This window comes from Molossus molossus, unplaced genomic scaffold, assembly GCF_014108415.1.
Source record: "Molossus molossus isolate mMolMol1 unplaced genomic scaffold, mMolMol1.p scaffold_m16_p_24, whole genome shotgun sequence".
Taxonomy (NCBI): Eukaryota; Metazoa; Chordata; class Mammalia; order Chiroptera; family Molossidae; genus Molossus; species Molossus molossus.
In genome coordinates this window covers 14,165,505-14,185,517 of record NW_023425360.1, presented here as the reverse complement: position 1 = coordinate 14,185,517, position 20,013 = coordinate 14,165,505, and the positions used below count along the sequence as shown (strand labels likewise).

The window sequence follows — 20,013 nt, the reverse complement described above, 5'->3', positions numbered from 1 at the left end:
TAGGAGGGAGAGAGAGAAAGAGAAACGTTGATGTGAGAAAGACACATCGACTGGTTGCCACCCGCACAATCCCAACTGGGGCCTAGGACAAACTGCAACCAAGGTACGTGCCCTTGGCCGGAATCTTTGGTCCTCAGGCCAATGCTCTAACCACTGAGCCAAACCGGCCAGGGCATGTTTTATTGATTTTAGAGAAAGAGAGGAAGGGAGAGAGAGAGAGAGAGAGAGAGAGAGAGAGAGAGAGAAACACATCAATGAGAGAGAAACATCAGTTGGCTGCCTCCTGCATGCCCTACTGGGGATCAAACCTGCAACCTAGGTATGTGCCCTGACTGGGATTCAAACCTGCTACTTTTTGGTGTATGGGGTGATGCTCCAATCAACTGAGCCACACTGGCCAGGGCCAATGTAACTATTTTTCCATGTTTGCTTAGTTTTCCTTCATTTTCACAATAAAAAATGCTGTAATGAACACCTTTCTCAGCACGTAGTTTTTACCTTTGACTAGATTTGTGGAGGCAAAGTTACTGGGTTAAAAGTTGTGAACATTTTATTTTTATTTACTTAATTATTTTTTAAATCCTCACCCGAGGATGTTTTTCCATTTATCTTCAGATAGAGAGTGGGAGGGATGAGGAAGAGCATAGAGAGAGAGAGAAATATTGATGTGAGAGAAACACCCCCTGCCCCCCACCCCGTGTCCCCACCTTCAGATCTGCATTGCCCTCAGGTTGTTTGGGGCTGAGTGGAGCACAGTGTAGCAGCTGTGACGGAGGTCCTGGGGCTGTGTTGGCCCCAGGCAGAGGAGCCTGCAGGTCACTGACATCTCTCTGCCTGCAGTAGCTGTGGGGGTGTAAGGTGGTCGTCATGGCCACACTGCTACATGGCTGTTTCTTAACAGCTGTCTCTTACTTAGAAGGCACATCCTGCTGCTTGTCCCTAAAAAGGAGAGTCGGGATAGTGTATGCCTATGGAATTTAGAGATTTGGCATCTCCTTTGTTCGGACTGTTCCCCTGCTTGCCTTAGATTTGCCCTGTGTGCCCTTGCAGAATGAAATGCTGGAGGAGGGCCAGGACTATGCTGTCATGCTGTACACCTGGAGGAGCTGTTCTCGGGCCATCCCACAGGTACCCCGTCATCCTGCTGCGCCCAGCCCGGCCAGACCACGCCCCTACCTCACCAACCCCGCCCAGCCTAGCCAGACCACGCCTCTACCTCACCAGCTCCGCCCAGCCTAGCCAGACCACGCCCCTACCTCACCAGCTCCGCCCAGCCTAGCCAGACCACGCCCCTACCTCACCAGCTCCCCCCATCCCAGCCAGACCACTTCCCTATTACAACCCTAACCAGCCAGACCACGCCTTCACCTCCCCAGCCCTGCCCCACCTGCTGAATTCTACCCTTCAGCAGTCCCCACCCCAGCTCGAATAATGCCTTCCCCCCTCAATTCTAGGTGGGCTGAAGCCTCTTTATGTCATACTTGTTTATTCCCAGGTTAAATGTAACGAGCAGCCTAATAGAGTGGAAATTTATGAGAAAACTGTGGAGGTCCTTGAACCTGAAGTCACGAAACTGATGAATTTTATGTACTTCCAGGTAAAGCAGCGAAGTAATCCTGGGGGTTTAAGGCAGAGGATCAGGATGGTGCTGGCGTCACTGTCGCCATGAACTCAGTAAACCAGGAGCATGTCAATTAAAGCAGACACCTCAGCTTTAGATACAAAAGGAAACAGCCTTTGACAGGAGCTTTGCCTGCTCTTGCAGAACCAGCACATCTTTTTTTTTTTCCTCACCCGAGGGCATTTTTCCATTTTTTTGTACAGATAGAGTGGGAGGGAGAGAGAGAGAGAGAAAAACATCGACGTGAAAGAGACACATCGAGTGGCTGCCACCCACACGACCCAACCAGGGCCGGGGACAAACTGCAATCGAGGTACATGCCCTTAGCGGGAACCGAACCCGGCTCTCTCCAGACCGCAAGCCGATGCTCTGACCGCTGAGCCAAACCGGCCAGGGCAGAACCAGCACATCTTTTATGTTACTTCTCTTCTCTCCTGGAGAGCCAGTCATGTCTTCTTCATGAAGACTGCTTTCTCAGTTCCAAGTATGTTTGTCTTTCTGCCAATTTATACTTTCATGTCATCTGGGTTTTCTTTCCCAAACGCACCCTGACCGCCCGCTCACGTGGTCCTCACCCTGGTCTCATCTTCTGGCCCTTGGTTAGGCAGAGCGGCCACAGGGAGAGGACTTGCTGGCTGTTAAAGGTGTGCTTTGGAAATGTGTGGCTTTTTTTATTATAGATGAGTTTTTGTTTTACCTTCAAATTTGTCAATAGGAAAAATCCCCCTCTTCACCTCTGAAAGCTAAAACTTCTGCGTGGATTTTTTGAAGAGAGAGAAACATGGATGTGAGAGAGACACAGTGAGTGGTCGCCACCCACACGACCCCAACTGGGGCCGGGGACAAACTGCAACCAAGGTACGTGCCCTTAGCGGGAACCGAACCTGGGACTCTCCAGTCCGCGGGCCGATGCTCTAACCGCTTAGCCAGACAGCCAGGGCAGACTTCTGTTTTATAGATGCTTTATTTAGAGCATTTTGTCCAGGAACTTTACTGGAATAACCAAGAAAATTACTTTACTTTAGGGACGTAGTTGGTAAAGTGCAACATCACTAATGACTGTCACAGAGCAAAGGCATGTGGCATCTCTCTCTGCATCTCAGATACCCACACACTGGGTGGGTGTTTATGAGTGAGTCTGAACACTGCATGAAGCTGGCGTGGAGCAGGCCCTTGCTGACAGTGGCCTTTCTGGTCCCCCTTTCTCTGCTCAGAGAAATGCCATCGAGCGTTTCTGTGGGGAGGTGAGGCGCCTGTGTCACGCGGAAAGGAGGAAGGACTTTGTGTCTGAAGCCTACCTGATCACGCTGGGCAAGTTCATCAACATGTTTGCAGTGCTGGACGAGCTCAAGAACATGAAGTGCAGCGTGAAGAACGACCACTCGGCCTACAAGAGGTGAGCCTTGCCCTGCACCTGGGCCCGTGGAGGGCGCCCAGCGGTACCGCGAGAACTGTGCACCCTGCACAGTGGGAATGCATCCCAGGTGTACTGAAGTCGTTACAACTGGTTGGCAGTAGCTACTTGCCAGGCTTAGGACTGTTTGATACATGCTCCTGGGGCAGCTGGCACATGACCTGTGCGGGGATGCATCCTTGGAGGTATGCGTCATTCCCAAATGTTTGTTGTGTGCTCAGCACCCTTGGGAGGGCACAGCACACAAGACCGTTCTCTGCTCACAGAACCGTGGGGTCACTGTGCTGGCGTTTGGCTCAGGGAGCGTCTTGGTGAGGGCCAGACGGGTCTGCAGCCTGAGGGCACCACCTGTGCTATTCAGTGTGTGGTCATCTGTCCTTCGCAGGTGCACACCATCACCACAGAGGGTGGAGCTGGCCCTGTGGACTCTCACTGTGGGTGGGTGATGGCGCGGGGCGGGGTGGGCGGTCAGAGCACAGTCAGCTGTCTTCCGACTGACTTTCTTTAGAGAATCTGTACTTGGTACTGCTGAAGGCATGACTGGCAAGAACGAGATGCTGACTTATGTCTCCTCTCACCAGATAAGGAATTTGAGCTGCAAGACTAAATTGGAAGAGTTTTTCCTTTGCATCTGAATAGACTGTAGTTATGTCGCACCTGAAATCATACACTGTCACTTTAAGTGAAATTGACATGGAATGGGGCTAAACATCGAGGTTTGAGGGTGAGAGGGTAGTTGAGCTAGGTCACCCAGATTTTAAGTCTTTTTTTTTTTTTTTTTTTTTATCCTCACCCGAGGACATTTTTTTTTTCCAATTTTTGTACAGATAGAGTGGGAGGGAGGGAGAGAGAGAGAAACATCGAGGTGAAAGGGACACATTGAGTGGCTGCCACCCGCACGACCAACCAGGGCCGGGGACAAACTGCAACCGAAGTACGTGCCCTTAGCGGGAACCGAACCCGGGTCTCTCCGGACCGCAGGCCGACGCTCTAACCGCTGAGCCAAAGCGGCCAGGGCTTTAAGTCTTATCCATATGAAATAAGTGCAGGCTTTCCATTCATCACCCAGAATCAGCTCTGATTGTGAAGACTACAAAGTATTTTGAGTTAACGTTTTACCCCTCTTGGGTAGGAAAGTTCTGAAGTTGTCCCCATTTGATGACAGTGTGGACAGGTCATTTCTGTGTGTGCTATTTGCTGTCTGTTCTCCCATCAGCCCTGTGGGTGGTTTGTTTGTCCTAGATGTCATAAGGGAGGCTCGGAGGGTTCCGGAGGTTGATCCAAAACGTTGGTAGCAGGACCAGGAATTTGTTTCAGACCTTCGGCATCAGAACCATGGTCCTGACTTGTAGGAAGTGTGGTTCTCAGCACAGAACCAGAACGGTGCTGGCCAACTTCATCACCATGCTGTAGCAGTGGTTCTCAACCTTCCTGATGCCACGACCCTTTCATACATAGTTTCTCATGTTGTGGTGCCCCCAACCATAAAATTATTTTTGTTGCTACTTCATAACTGTAATTTTGCTACTGTTACATCTTAGGCAACCCCTGTGAAAGGGTCGTTCAACCCCCAATGGGGTCGTGACCCACAGATCGAGAACCGCTGCTCTAGAGTAAGGGGGGAGACAGCCTTCCTCAGACTTGGGGACAAGTAGCCCCAGGGAGAGGATGGTGTGGGGGGCCCATCAAGAGGGCCTGAGGTAGTTGGAGGAGACTGAAGCCATAACCAGCTACTAAGACCCATGTTTCTGCAGGTAACTTAGCCACAGAAATTGATATTTTTTAGCCAACATGTTTTAAATCATGAAGCATGTTGGTTGATTAACTATTTCTTTTTTTTCTCTCTCAAAGGGCTGCTCAGTTTTTACGGAAAATGGCAGACCCACAGTCCATCCAGGAGTCTCAGAACCTGTCCATGTTCCTGGCCAACCACAACAAGATCACACAGGTGAGGTTCTGGTCTGGCCGCCTGCTGAGGGAGGGGGTGCATCGCCTGCCTGGGGCCAGGGGACCTGGAGCCAATAGCCCCTCCCCTTTCAGTCTCTGCAGCAACAGCTGGAAGTGATTTCCGGCTACGAAGAGCTCCTGGCCGACATCGTGAACCTGTGCGTGGACTATTACGAGAACAGGATGTACCTGACGCCCAGTGAGAAACACATGCTTCTCAAAGTACGTGGGTGGGGACAGCGACCGCCGAGCACCGCAGAGGGAGGGGCAGCCTAGCCTGGCTCTCTTTACAGGCTGCGCTTGGTCTGCGATGCTTCTGCCAACCTTCTCTTATTCTCACACTTGTGCGTGCGTGTGTGTGTGTACGTGTGCATGTATGGGGTGTGGGGGGTATGCGTGCATGCGTTGGGGTGTGTGGTGTGCGCATGTGTGTGGGGGTTGTGCATGCGTGGGGTGTGGGTGTGTGCGTGTGCATGTATGGGGTGGGGTGTGTGTGTGTGCATGTATGAGGTGTGTGGGTGTGCATGTATGGGATGTGTGTGTGTGCATACATGGAGTGTGGGTGTGTGTATGTGTATGTATGGGGTGTGTGCATGTGCATGTATGGGGTGTGTAGGGGTGTGCGTGTGCATGTGTGGGTGTGTGGGTGTGCATGTGTGGGGTGTGGGCGTGTGCGTGTGCATGTATGGGGTGTGTGGTGGTGTGTGTGCACATGTGGGGGTGTGTGTTTGTGGGGTATGTATGGGGGTGTACGTGTTGGGGGTTTATGTGGGCATGTGTGGGGGTGTGCATGTGTGGGGTGGGTGGGGCATGTGCACATGGGGTGTGGGGGGTGTGTTTGTGGGGTGCACATGGGCATGTGGGGGAGCGTTGGGGGGTGTGGGGTTGTGCACATGGGGGGGTGTGTAGGGATGGGGGTGTGTGTTGGGGTGCACATGTGGTAGGGTGGGGGTTAGGGGTGTGTTTGTGGGGTGTATGGGGGTGCATGTGTGGAGGTTGGGTATGGGGGTTTGGGGGTTATGCAAGTGTACGGTGTGTGTGGGGGTCGGGGTGTGTGTATGGGGTTGTGTGTCCATGTGGGGGTCGCTGAGTGCAGGCTGCACCACAAGCTCTCCATGCATTCCTATGAGTTTGTCCTGGGCTTGACCCCAGTGTCAGGTGGGTCACACCCCAGCCCCAGAGCAGGTGTTCGTGGGTAACAAGTCCTGGGTCAAGGACCTTGACGATGAGTTTATCGGAACGTAACCGCATCGGGAGTGCAGGAGCCTCTGCATTCTGTGTCACCAGGTCAAAGTCGACATGATGGTCAGGAAACATGGCCATTCACCGTATTCTTTGTTCTTACTCTGTTTCACGTTGGGGAGGTTGTCAGTGACGTTTCTGATTGGGAGGAGGAGGTGGCGGTTCTGTTCCCTGCCCTCTGATCTCCCCCTGTGTGGAGGGCAGCCCTAGGGTTGGGGACCTGTGCTGGGTGCCCCACCAGCCCAGACCCCTCCCGGCGACAGCTGAGACTTCTCCCAGCTGGAGAGGACCATGGTGGGATCAGGGCGGAGGGTGCTGTCCAGGGCAGCGCTCCATAATGGCAGGTGCAGGGCCCCGGCCATGGTGCCTGTGGAGTCCACGTTCACTGTTGCGCTGTGTTTGACAGGAGGTGAGGTGGTCGACTTGCCTGGGGAGGACACACAAACCTCCAGAAGAAAAAACACACACAGCAGAAAAGCTTCCTATGTTGGGACACCCCTCAGAAAGCATACATGCCCCCTGTGTTCACCACAGCGCTATTTACAGTTGCTAAGACCTGGGAACAGCCCAAGTGCCCATCAGTAGCTGAGTGGATATAAAAGCTGTGTGGTACATGTACACCATGGAGTACTATGCAGCTGTAAGAAAGAGAGCTCTTACCCTTTGAGACAACATGGAGGGATCTGGAGGGTATTTTGCTGAGCAAAATAAGCCAGTCAGAGAAAGACAAGTACCACGTGATCTCACTTATTTATGGAACATCATGAACAAAAAAGCTGTTGATAAAATAGATCTAGAGGCATAGAAATAGGGAACAGACTAATAAACCTCAGAGGGAAGGGGGGTGGGGCGGGAAGGGGTAAACCAGAGAACTTACATGCATGTATGCACAACCAATGGACACAGACAATAGGCTGGGGGAAGCAGGAGGAGGGTGGGAAAGGGATCAGTGGGAGAAAAATGGGGGACATCTGTAATTCTTTCAACAATTAAAAAAGAAAGAAACTTCCTATGAAGGGATGGTATCCACTTATGTCTGAGGAGCTTTTAAAATTGCGTTCTGAGAAAACAATTGTCATTTCTAGAAAAGCTTGTGGGTAATTAACCTCACAGGTCTGGGTTCTCTATGCTATTTTGTGCTTCTTCAGGTCATGGGGTTTGGTCTGTACTTGATGGATGGGAGTGTCAGCAATATCTATAAACTAGACGCCAAGAAAAGAATAAACTTGTCCAAAATCGACAAGTTCTTCAAGGTGAGTGACATTTCTATTGACGTGCGTCCAGTTTGAGTTTGGGGTGGTAACCCTGTGACCATGACCCGTCCTGGGACATGGCAGGGGGCCCAAGCACCTGCTCCCTCCCTTTCTGCCCCCACTGGTTCTGCCTGGCTCAGAATTTCACCTGCTATCCTCTGGCTGTTCCTTCACCCCTGTGGGAGCCCACAGCTGTAGTCCTGGGGTTTCATTGTGATATCGCAGGCCATTTGATGGGTACCCCACAGTTTATCCACTCTGGCTGGTATGAACAGTGCTGCTCCAATTTAGGGCATATCTGCACATTTCTGTTGGACGCTTGCCCAGGGGTGGGATTGGGGTTCCCAGCCCTAAATGTGTTCCGTGTTAGTACATACAGCCTAGCAGTTTCCACATGGCCAGGCTGACGCGCATTCCCACCAGCAACAGTGATCATCCCCGGGGCTCCACCTCCTCCCTAAGTGGCACACTGTCACTTTTGGGGGGGCATCCTGAAGGGTGGGGATGTCATTGCAATTTTTTTGGCTAGTGTTTTCTTGTGGTTTAGGGGATGTTTCCCTGGTGTTTCACGCTCTAGACCAGTGGTTCTCAACGTTCCTAATGCCGTGACCCTTTAACACAGTTCCTCATGTTGTGGTGACCCCCAACCATAAAGTTATTTTCATTGCTACTTCCGTAATTTTGCTACTGTTATGTCTTAGGCGACCCCTGTGAAAGGGTCGTTTGACCCCCAAAGGGGTCGCCACCCACAGGTTGAGAACCGCTGCTCCTCTAGACATTTGTGAGTTCTGTTTTATGAAGCATCACTTGAAATTTCTTTTTTTTTTTGTTTTCTCCCTGCTGATGTGTGACTCTTCCTGTATTCTAGGTACGTGGCCTTAGTTGGATACACGTACTCTAAAATGCGGGCCTTCCCTGGGGGGGGCTCTCTTCACTTTCTTAAAGGTGTCATCTGATGAACAGAGATTATTCATTTTATTGTAGTCCAATTTGTGCATCTTTAATGTCCATGTTAGGAAATTCTCGTATAGAGCAGGCTCATGAGATTTTTCTTCTGTGTCAACTGATAGATGCATCACCATTTCCTTTTATCTACGTCTATATTTCCCCCTGGAACTGGCCTCTGTGCGGTGTGAAGTAGGGGTTGACATTCTTTTTTTAAAATAAGTTTTTATTGATTTTGGAGAGAGAGATAGAAACAGCAATGTGAGAGAGAAACGTTAATCGGCTGCCTCCTGCACACGCCCTACTGGGGATAGAGCCGCAGCCCAGCACGTGCCCTGACCGGGCATCAGGCAGGACGGGACGACGCCCAGCCAACTGAGCCACACGGGCCAGGGCTAGGAGTTGACATTCTTGGATTTTTCTCTCCATATGGATGTCTACTTGGCCCTGCTTTTTCATTGCAGACCATCTTTTCCCGCATTGTTCTGCGTGTTACGTGGGTCATAAACCAGGTGTCTGTCTGTCTGTGACTCTGTCTTAGGTTCTCTGTCCTGCCCCACTGGTCTTCATCCATGCTCCAAGGCCACACTGTCCTAGTGGCTGTGGCTTCCCAGTAGACTAGGTCTGCTCACCAGGAGGTCTTCAAGTTATGTTCTTCAAGACTGTCGTGCGTATTGTCCATTCACCTTTCAAACTGCATTTTAGAATTGGCTTGTGATTTCCACACGTGTACACTGCTCATCACCCACCTTCCTCTTGGAACATTGTCTGGGATTCCATTGCATGTACAGGTTCTTCCAGTACGTGAACCTGGTATATTTCTCCATTCACTTAAAACTTTAAAATGTTCTCCAGAATTTTTGGTAGTTTTTGCTTAGATATTTTGTTTAATGTATTCATACCTGTTTTTTCAGTTTTTTTATGCTTTTGCAAATTCTTTTTAAATTTTTATTTTTTAATTGTTGCTAGTATATAGCAGTGCCACTGAATTTTTTTATGACCATGGCTCTAGCCAAAGTCAGGTGAATTTTAATATTCGAAACGGTTTTGTGAATGTCGGTTCTTGTATTTTGTTCTTGAAGTGAATGTAGAAGTTGTTTACCACTTTTTTGCACTCGGTGATTGGCAGAGATAGTTTTCAACCCACAGTAATTATTGCCATTATTCATTCTTCTTGTGATTATGCATTTGGTCACTAAACATAGATGATGACCCTTTTTTGCTGTTCTTTGAATACAGCAGCTCCAGGTGGTTCCACTCTTCGGGGACATGCAGATAGAACTAGCAAGATACATCAAGACCAGCGCCCACTACGAGGAAAATAAATCTCGGTAGGAGAGTGAGCTGCCCAGTTGGAACATTCTGCAATGTTATCTATTGGTTTTTATGTTTTACTTTTATTGATTTTTTTTTTTTTTTTTGAGAGAAAGAAACACTGATGGGAGAAGAAAATCGATCGGCTGCCTCCCACACACACCCCAGCTGGGAATCATATACCTCACAAAGTGGTCCCCCTGAGATCTCCAGCACCCACGGGGCACCAGACAGTTACCACATTACTGACTCCCTCCTGGGGCCTGTCTCCCGCCGCAGAGGCCCGCGGGGTGGTGGGCGGGCTGTGCTACTGCATCCTTGGCCCCCAGCCCGTGCAGACGCCCCTCCCATGACACACACCCCCTCCCCCCAGGTGGACCTGCACGTCTTCCAGCAGCAGCCCCCAGTACAACATCTGCGAGCAGATGCTCCAGATCCGCGAGGACCACATGCGCTTCATCTCGGAGCTGGCGCGTTACAGCAACAGCGAGGTCCAGGCGGGGAGGCGGGGAGGAGGGTGCGGGGCCGGGGGGTGCGGGGCGGAGGGATGAGCCGCTTCACTCCTAATCAGTGTGTTTCGGACACTGGAGTGGGGTCAGGGCGGGAGGGGTGAGCAGGGGCACCAAAGAGGTCTGCTCTGCAGGTCACCCAGGGCGCTGGAACAGGGAACCCGGTGGGCGGGTAGCCTGGCCTCCGGTTGTGTAGCTGCAGCTGTTTATTTGAAGTGGTGCTGGGCAGTCAGTAGCTTGATGCCAGGCACACACACTGCTTGGTTCCTAGGTCCCGCTGTGGTGCCAGTTTGATATGTAGCTCAGTTCACCGTTTTATTTTTGCTTTTGAGTGTTAGGACTCGGGTCTTCCCCTTCGTTTAATTTCATGTCATAATATATAAACCGTGTGCGTGGTTCCAAAGTCAGATCTGAAAGGAGCAGCTCCCGCTCCGTCTGCCACACCCGGTGCCCACTGTTTCCGAAGAGGGGCCCATGCCCAGTGGGTCAGAGTGGAGCAAGGAAAAGTTGTTGATCACAGGGGCCAGCTGGAGAAGAGGGGGAACCATTTCTCAAATCCGTCTTAGAGAGCTCAGAACGTTCGCACCTTCTGTAGAAGGAAGGGAGGCTGAGTGAGGAAGAGGCGGGTGGGGCTGGAGGCAGCCAGGCCCCAGAAGGGTCCCAGGAACGGCACAGATTTCTGAATCCCTCTGGAAGTTCCTGGGCGCTGACAGTGGTCTGAGTCTGGGTCTGGGGTTGCTACTTTGTGTGTGTTCGCTTCCTCTTCCCTGCCAGAGGCATCACTGAGCCCACCTGTGGCAGGAGTTGTGAGCCTGAGACTCAGCATTTCGCTGCCCACGTTGGCTTTGACAGCTGCTGTCCTCAGCGCTCTGGCTGCCGCCTTCTGCTGTAGGGAAGGCGTGTGCCCCTCAAGTCACGTTGCTGTGGCCATACCTTGGGGGTGGGTTCTTAGACTGGGTCTGAGGGGTCAGGGGTAGGCATGCTGGTTTTTCTGGATATGGGGTGACTTCTTGCTCCTGTGATGCTCCAGGTGGTCACAGGCTCGGGCCGCCAGGAGGCTCAGAAGACAGACGCTGAGTATCGGAAGCTCTTTGACCTGGCCCTGCAGGGTTTGCAGCTGCTGTCTCAGTGGAGTGCGCACGTGATGGAAGTGGTAGGCACCCCGCACTCACCCGGGGCACAGCCGGCAGCTAGGGCGGCCTCTTCCCACCCACCACCCCCAGTTGCGAACAAGAGTTTTCTACCCACACTCTTCCAGAAATGGACTGAATCTCATATATATATATATTGGCATTAAATTGGTTCTTGGATCAAGAACAAATTGGCTTTTTAACTTGGGCCCTAGAAATAAGGTTATCCATTTAAACTGAACATGACGCAACATACATTTCACTTACGTGTGTTACAAATAAATGGCCTTGTGTGTTCAAATTCACGGACACAATTTAATTGATCTCCCTTCTTCCCACCACACCAGTACTCCTGGAAACTTGTGCACCCAACGGACAAGTATTCCAACAAAGACTGCCCCGACAACGCCGAGGAGTACGAGCGGGCCACCCGCTACAACTATACCAGCGAGGAGAAGTTCGCCCTTGTGGAGGTAGGCTTGTCTGCTGTCTCTTCCTCCTGGGATTGGGCTCAGATTGTCTTCCCTTTTCGAAGGAGAGGCAAGACCAAGACCATGAATGAACTGCCTATTCTTTGTCATTGCTTCTGTGTGGGGCAACCCTTTCATCTGTCACAGTAGTAGTCAAAACAATAAAATAGCCCTGGCAAGTGTGTCCCCCATGTCTAACCCCAATCACAAAGATTTACTCCTGTTTTCTAAGACTTTTACAGTTTTGCTTCACACTTATTTTATCTTTATTTTTAATCTGTTTTCATTGATTTTTTTAGAGAGAGAGGAAGGGAGAGAGAGATGGAAACATCGATGTGAGAGAGACATCCATCGGCTGCCTCCTGCACACCCCCACACTGGGGATTGAGCCCACAACCCAGGCATGCGCCCTGACCGGAATCGAATGGGGACCTCTCAGTCCCTGGGACAGCGCTCAATCCACTGAGCCACGCTGGCCGGGCAGTTTTGCATCACATCTCAACATATGATTCATTTTGAGTCAGCTCTTTTATGGGGCGAGGTGGACTCACAGCATGGAGTACCTGTTCTGTCAAGGCTATGATTTATTGCAGCAGAGGGATAGAGGAGGAGGCATATGGTGAAGGCCTGGAGAAGCCAGGAGCTGACTTCCAGGCGTCTCTACACTGGAGTGGCCTGCGAGCTCACCCGAGCCTCGGTATCCAGGGCTTTTCTTGGGGGCCGGTCACATAGTGTGTAGCACCCACCTAATTAACCTCGAATCCTCCAACTCTAGACCCCCAGAGCCAGATGGCTCATCCTGAGTCACCCTATTTGGTTGGACACTGTGCCGTGGCCCAAAACCTCGGGCACATGTGCCGTCCCCAGGCAGAGTGTTCCAGAAGCTCAGAGCTCCGTTTCTGGGAGCCATCCAAGGGGCCAGACCTGAGGACAGTACTTTCTGGGAACACGCTGGATTAAGGTCACCCCGCCTGCTGGTTAACCCTGCCCTGAACAGGAGCCCAACGTCATTCTTCTGCACATGGGCATCTAGTGTCCCAACTCTGGTTGTTGAAAAGGTGGTGTTCCCCACCTCCGGTCCTCCAGAAAGTCGTGTGTCCTCTGCAGGTGATCGCCATGATCAAGGGCTTGCAGGTGCTGATGGGCAGGATGGAGAGCGTGTTCAACCATGCCATCCGGCACACTGTCTACGCCGCCCTGCAGGACTTCTCCCAGGTGACGCTCCGGGAGCCGCTGCGGCAGGCCATCAAGAAGAAGAAGAACGTCATTCAGAGGTCAGCCCTCCCTGTGTGCTTGGTGTCCGGGATTGGAGTATTGGTTCAGTTTAAACAGCCGTGGAATCCACACATTTTTTCTTCTCCTTTTAAAAATTTTTTTCTTTATTCATTTTAGAGGGAGAGGAAAGGAGAGGGAGAGAAAGAGAGAAACATCGAGAGAGAACATCGACTGGCCACCTCCTGCATGCCCCTGCTGGGGATTAGGCCCACAACCTGGATATGTGTCTTGACCAGGAATCAAACCAGTGACCTCTTGGTCGATGTTCAACCACTGAGCCACACCAGCTGGGCTTCTTTTTTTTTATTTGAGGGAGAGAGAGAGAAAACATTGACGAGAGAGAAACATCAATCTGCTGCCTCCTGCACGCCCCCTACTGAGGAATGAGACTATCCAACTTCAAGTCTTACTATAAAGTTATAGTAATCAAACAGTGTGGTATTGGTCAGAAATTAAATACATGGATCAATGCAAAAGAATAGAGAGCCCAGAAGTAGACCCTCAGAAATACAGTCAACTGGTGTTTGACAAAGGAGCAAAGGCAGTTCAACTGGGGAAAGGACAGTTTTTCTTTATTTTTTTACAATATGTTTTTATTGCTTTTTTTTAGAGAGATAGGAAGGGAGAGAGAGAGAAACATTAGTGTGAGAGAGAAACATTGATCAGCTGCCTCCTGCACACCCACTACTGGGGATTGAGCCCACTACACAGACATGTGCCCTGACTGGGAATTGAACTGGGACCTCTCAGTCCATGGGATGACGCTCAGTCCACTGCCTCTTCCTGCAGCACCCGGAGGAGTTCATGTGAGCGTCGGATGTGCTGAGGGCTGTATGTGTGTGTGGGGGGGGTGCTGTCACTGTAAATGTCCCAGCGGTGTCAGCCCTCATGCCTTGCTGTTCAGTGTCCTGCAGGCTATCAGGAAGACCGTGTGCGACTGGGAGACAGGGCATGAGCCCTTCAACGACCCAGCCCTCCGGGGCGAGAAGGACCCCAAAAGTGGCTTCGACATTAAAGTGCCCCGCCGCGCCGTGGGACCCTCCAGCACACAGGTTCTTGTCCCCCTGTGCCCCTGCCTTGCCTGTCCCCCAAGGGAGCCAACCCTGAGCTGGGGTCAGGAAGTGAGGCTGGGAGTGAAGTGAGGTCACCTCTGTCTGCTCGGGCAGATGAATTCTCGCCTGTGTCTTCTCTGCCCGTGTCCTTGGCCCGCATGCATCTGCAGCATCGGCCAGACATCCGGGACTGTCGGGTCTGGTCATCTGCATGTAGAACTTGATCTGACTGCCTCAGCTCCCGTGTCCATAGCGTGGATGACAGTCTGTGTCTGTGTTTGCACTGTGTTTCTGGGTGGATGCTTCTGTGCATGGTTATGGTTTTTACACTGGGCTGGAAAAGATCATTCCTGAAGATAAAACTCTGAGAAATTTAAAAATGTAGCTTTTGTGTGTCCCTGGACTTAAGTCACCACCACTGTTCTCTGTTTCTCCCGCTCGGGTCCCCCCCACAAGCAGCTTTCTTGTGACTCACGGGATCATACACCCACCCTTCTGCTTTTCTCCTCCCAATGGGGGACTTGGCCCTTCTTGCTTGTCACCTGTTGGGCTTTTATCATCTCTGCTGCCAGTGCTCAGAGAATTCCCTGCAAAGCACGTTGCTGACTGCAAATGAGACGCTCGGGATCTGGGAGGAAGGCCCGTCCTGGGTCTGTTCGAAGCGCCTGCCCTCCGTCCAGCGTGTGTGTGTGTCCCTGCTCCGTACGTCCTGTGACTAACCGCTCTCTCCCGCCTCTCCCGTCTGTCTGTGTCTAGCTGTACCTGGTGCGCACCATGGCGGAGTCCTTGAGCTCTGCTGAGCTGCTGTGGCAGCTCAAGTCTCTGGGCATGGCAAGGCTGTTGCATGCAGTTAACGCGTTTCTGAGGCAGTCCTACATCTATCCACCTCTTTTAACCTTTGGTGGTAAGACATCGTTTGTTTATCTTGTTGATGTTCACGGCACGGAGGTGAAGGGCTCCACTGCAGGTCCTTTCTCCCGAGCAACAGCAGCGTGGCCGCTCAGGTGGCACCAGGCCCCTGGAGGAGCCAGAGGGCAGCCCGGCTCAGGTCGGGGCGTCGCGGAGCAGCCCTGTGGGCAGGCAGTTCGGTGCGACTAATATACCGTGTGTGTTTTCTCCCCCACGAACGGTTCCCTGGATAACGCAGCTTTACATGGTGAGAACCATGCTAGAGTCCCTCATTGCAGAAAAAAGTGGTTCCAAGAAAACCTTGAGAAGTAGCCTTGAGGGGCCCACGATATTGGACATAGAAAAATTCCATCGAGAGTCATTCTTCTACACTCACTTGATAAATTTCAGTGGTAAGAGACACTGCTGACCAGCATCCAGCCCAGCATGTTCTAACACCGCTAACACCGTCTAGAATGCTTCCGCCTGCCTGACCGTCCCCTGCTGTGGTCCTTCACACACCCAGGTGGTGACGTGTGTCGTAACCCTTGTGGCATCCCCTCAACTGTCGCTGCAAGCACGTGGCCGGCCGGGGGCTCCCTCCGTGCGGTGTGGCCTTTAGAAGTGTGAGGGCCGTGGGGCCGTAGCTGGCCCTTCAACCTGAGGAGCATAAAGCCTTTGTAACCGCACAGGGTCTGAGAAACAGGCGAATGTAATCTGTCACCTGGCTTGAGATCAAGACAGTGATAAATAACAGAAACAGACCCCTCGGGCGGTGACGCGTGCTGTTGGCAGGTTGCTGACTCGGGCAGCCCATCCTGGGGTGACGAAGGGCCCTGGACCAGGCTCGGAGGGCGCCCTTTGTCACTGTGGCGCTGTCCGGATTTATCGGTCACAGCTGCGTGCTCACAGCAGGAGGCCCGTCTTAGTTGGGATGTGGCAGCTCTGCAGTAAACAGTGATTTTTTGTTTTGTTTTTCACTCCATCATAGGACAGAAGCATCTTGATCCTGAGTCAGATAAGAGTTTTATTTCTCCTTTTCATAAGGACATTTTTTTCCCGCCCAGTCCCCCTTGGGGCTCACAGGGTTGATAAGTTCCATCTGTGGACACACATGTCCCTGTGGGGTCCACAGTGGCTGGACGCCTACTCCGTTCTTTCTGTGCAAGGACATGCACAGTCCAGGTGGCTGCACCTGCAGCCACACCCAGTGTCCCGTCCCTAGTGTCAGGCACCATGTAACCCTGTCTGCTCACGGCCACTCCTGCATGGCTCGGGGCTGATTGTGAAGGAGCCGGCGCCTGACCCACGGTCCTCATTCTGTATGTCTCCCGTCTGCTGGCTCTGTCTACTTGCCAATGACTAACATGTGGCGTGTACACCCGCAGAGACGCTTCAGCAGTGTTGCGACCTCTCCCAGCTGTGGTTCCGAGAGTTCTTCTTGGAGCTCACCATGGGCCGGAGGATCCAGTTCCCCATTGAGATGTCCATGCCCTGGATCCTGACCGACCACATCCTGGAGACCAAGGAGGCGTCCATGATGGAGTGAGTGTCCTGTGGGCTGGCCTGGCTCTTTGTTCGTGGTGACAGGGCTTGGGTGGCACTTGGGAGGTGAGAAGTAGGAGACGGGTCACAGTTTTCAGCACTTCATTTGACACTAATTCTTGAGGTGAGACTAGAGATCAATACGAGTGACAGGTTTCTTGACTTCGGAGAAGTCAGGAGCTCAGACGTGAGCATTTGCGCTGTGTCCTACACTGGTGAGGCTGGGGACCCAGCCAGGTTTAATTTACAGCAAGCAGAAAATAAACTGGGGCTTCTTTTGATCCAAACATTGACGTTTTAAAGGTTGTACACAATATTTGTTAAATAGTGCACTTTTTGCCCTGGCCAGTTTGGCTCAGTGGTTAGAGTGTCAGCCTGTGGACCAAAGAGTCACAGGTTCGATTCTGGTCAAGGGCATGTACCTCGGTTGTGGTTCGGTTTCGGGCCCTGGTTGGGGTCGTGCGGGAGGCAACCAGTCAGTGTATCTCTCTCACATTGATGTTTCTCTTTTTCCTTCCCTCTTCCTCTCTCTCTGCCCCCTTCCCACTCTGTTGCACTTTTTTTTAACCCTCATCCGAGGCCATGCTTGGAGGGAGAGGGAGAGAGAAACATTGATCAGGTGCCTCCTGTACATGCCCCAACTGGGGATTGAGCCCACAACCCAGGATGTACCCTGACCGGGAATTGAACCAGCGATGTTTCAGTGTAGGGAAGACACTCCAGTCAACTGAGCCATTCCAGCTGGGCAAAAATAGTAGCTTTAAAATTAAGAAAAGTCCTCATTTTTGTGGTTATAAGAAAAAGGGAAATACTACATCCTTGCGGTAAAAAACTTTGACACAGGATAAAGGAGAAGGTGAGGTGCAGGGGCCCTTGACTGGCCAGGGCCCTGGGCGTGGCCTGAGGCTGGCGCCCTGCCCATGGCTCCGCCAGCCGTTGCCCTGTGCCTGTGCCGCCAGGGCCTTGCAGGAGCCGACTTGCCACATGAGAGGAGAGCAGTGGTAGTTCTTGGGGTGCAGGAAGCTCCGTGTTCGAGGCTGGCTGACCACTCACCCTCTGCAGGTATGTCCTCTACTCTCTGGACCTGTACAACGACAGCGCCCACTACGCCCTCACGAGGTTCAACAAGCAGTTTCTTTACGATGAAATCGAGGCCGAGGTGAGACTTCTTTCTGAGCATTAGAGGAAGCGGGTTTTCTTTCTAATACAGTGAGGTTTAAACTGGGGTGAACTTTTGAAATAAGTATTTGGGGTGAGCCCTTCTGTCTGCACTTTTCTCCACGCATCCACGCTCGTGACAGTTGAGGTCACGCTGTTGGGTGACGTGTTCTCTCACCGGACAGCTCCCCCGAGGGTGGCGATGCTGTGAGCAAACCCACTCGTGTGAAAGTACGACACGCACAGGTACATGGCACGTGACACCCGATCGTGACAGTAGTGACTCTGTTGCTGGTTTACGTATTTGCTAGACAGCACGTTTTACTATTTTGAAGATTGTTTTTTACTTGAAAAAAAATTCACTGTTGCCTGGCCGGTTTGGCTCAGCGGTTGGAGCGTCGGCCTGTGGACCAGAGAGTCCCGGGTTCGGTTCCCGCTAGGCGCACGTACCAAAAAAAAAAAATTCACTGTAAAACACTAGCTAATCTCATACATCTCATGTTTATAGTGTCTCTTGATCACATTCTTTTTTGGTTTGTTTGGTTTTTTCCTGTTTTCTTTTTAAACTTATCTTTATTGTTGAACGAATTACAGATGTCCTTCCTTTTTGTCCCCCCTATAACCCCCCTGCACTCCCTCCCCCCTCCTGCCTTCCTCGCATTATTGTCGGTGTCCATTAGTGACACATATGTGCATAGAAGTTCTTTGATTTTTCTCTACCCGCCCCCACCCCCATCCCCCTTCCCTTTGAGGTTCATTAGTCTAACAACTAATTTGTACTTCTTAATCCTTTCATCTTTTTCACCCATTTCCCCAACCCACCCCCCAACTGGCAACCAACAAGAAGTTCTCTGTATCTGTGAGTCTGTTTCTGTTCTGCTTGCTCATTTTGTTTGTAGATCCAGTTGTTGATAGATATGTATTTATTGCCATTTTATTGTTCATATTTTTTTATCTTTTTCTTCTTCAAGAAGACCCTTCAACATTTCATATAGTACTGGTTTGGTGGTGATGTACTCCTTTAGCTTTTTCTTGTCTGGGAAACTTTTTATATGGCCATCAATTCTAAATGATAGCTTTGCAGGATAGAGTAATCTTGGTTGTAGGTCCTTGCTTTTTATCATTTTAAATATTTCTTGCCACTCCCTTCTGGCCTGCAAAGTTTCTTTTGAGAAATCAGCTGACAGTCTTATGGGAACTCCCTTGTAGGTAACTAACTGCTTTTCTCTTGCTGCTTTTAAGATTCTCTCTTTGTCTTGAACCTTCTGCATTTTGATGATGATGTGTCTTGGTGTGGGGCTGTTGGGGTTCATCTTGTTTGGGACTCTGTGCTTCCTGGACTTGTATGTCTGTTTCCTTCACCAAGTTAGGGAAGTTTTCTGCCATTATTTTTTCAAATAGGTTTTCAATTTCTTGCTCTGTCTCTTCTCCTTCTGGCACCCCCATGATGTGAATGTTGGTACATTTGAAGTTGGCCCAGAGGCTCCTTTACACTATCCTCATTTTTTGGATTTTTGTTTGTGTGTATGTGCTGTTCTGATTGGTTGTTTTTTGCTTCCTGATATTCCAGATCGATGGTTTGCTTCTTTTTTTTTTAAATCCTCACCCAAGGATATTTTTCCATTTTTTATTCAGATAGAGCAGGAGGGAGAGAGAGAGAAAAACATTGACGTGAAAGGGACACATCGAGTGGCCGCCACCCAAATGACCCAGCCAGGGCCGAGGACAAACTGCAGCTGAGGTACATGCCCTTAGCGGGAACCAAACCCGGGTCTCTGTGGACCGTAGGCCAACACTCTAACCACTGAGCCAAACTGGTCAGGGCGATGGTTTGCTTCTTGGCTTCACCTACTCTACTATTGATTCCATGTAAATTATTCTTTAAAAAAAATTTTTTTTTCTTTATTGATTTTAGAGAGAGAGGAAGTGAGAGGCAGAGAGAGATAGAAACATCAATGACAGAACATCAATTGGCCACCTCCTGCATGCCCCCCACTGGGGATTGAGCCCACAACCTGGGCATGTGTCCTGACCAGGACTTGAACCAGTGACCTCTTGGTGCATGGGTTGACACTCAACCACTGAGCCACACTGGCTGGACATTCCCTGTAAATTATTCTTTATTTCAGTTAGTGCATCCTTCATTTCTGACTGGTCTTTTATTATGCTCTTGAGGTCCTCACTAAGTTTCTTGACATTCTCATAAATTTCCTTGAAATTCTCACTAAGTTCATTGAGTGTCCTTATAAG

At 50.9% G+C, this 20,013-nt stretch overlaps 1 protein-coding gene across 1 annotated transcript in view; it reads left to right on the top strand.

The window, feature by feature from the left end:
• Window positions 1–20,013, top strand: part of CYFIP1 (cytoplasmic FMR1 interacting protein 1) — a 56,084-nt gene that overhangs the window by 21,530 nt on the left and 14,541 nt on the right. The window contains 16 exon segments of the mRNA XM_036277952.1: window positions 1,051–1,128; window positions 1,496–1,597; window positions 2,836–3,017; window positions 4,887–4,983; window positions 5,076–5,204; window positions 7,373–7,477; window positions 9,662–9,753; window positions 10,110–10,227; window positions 11,276–11,398; window positions 11,723–11,848; window positions 12,953–13,119; window positions 14,025–14,172; window positions 14,929–15,251; window positions 15,253–15,473; window positions 16,449–16,605; window positions 17,668–17,764. Of these exon segments, the coding sequence (XP_036133845.1) occupies window positions 1,051–1,128; window positions 1,496–1,597; window positions 2,836–3,017; window positions 4,887–4,983; window positions 5,076–5,204; window positions 7,373–7,477; window positions 9,662–9,753; window positions 10,110–10,227; window positions 11,276–11,398; window positions 11,723–11,848; window positions 12,953–13,119; window positions 14,025–14,172; window positions 14,929–15,251; window positions 15,253–15,473; window positions 16,449–16,605; window positions 17,668–17,764 (2,265 nt within the window).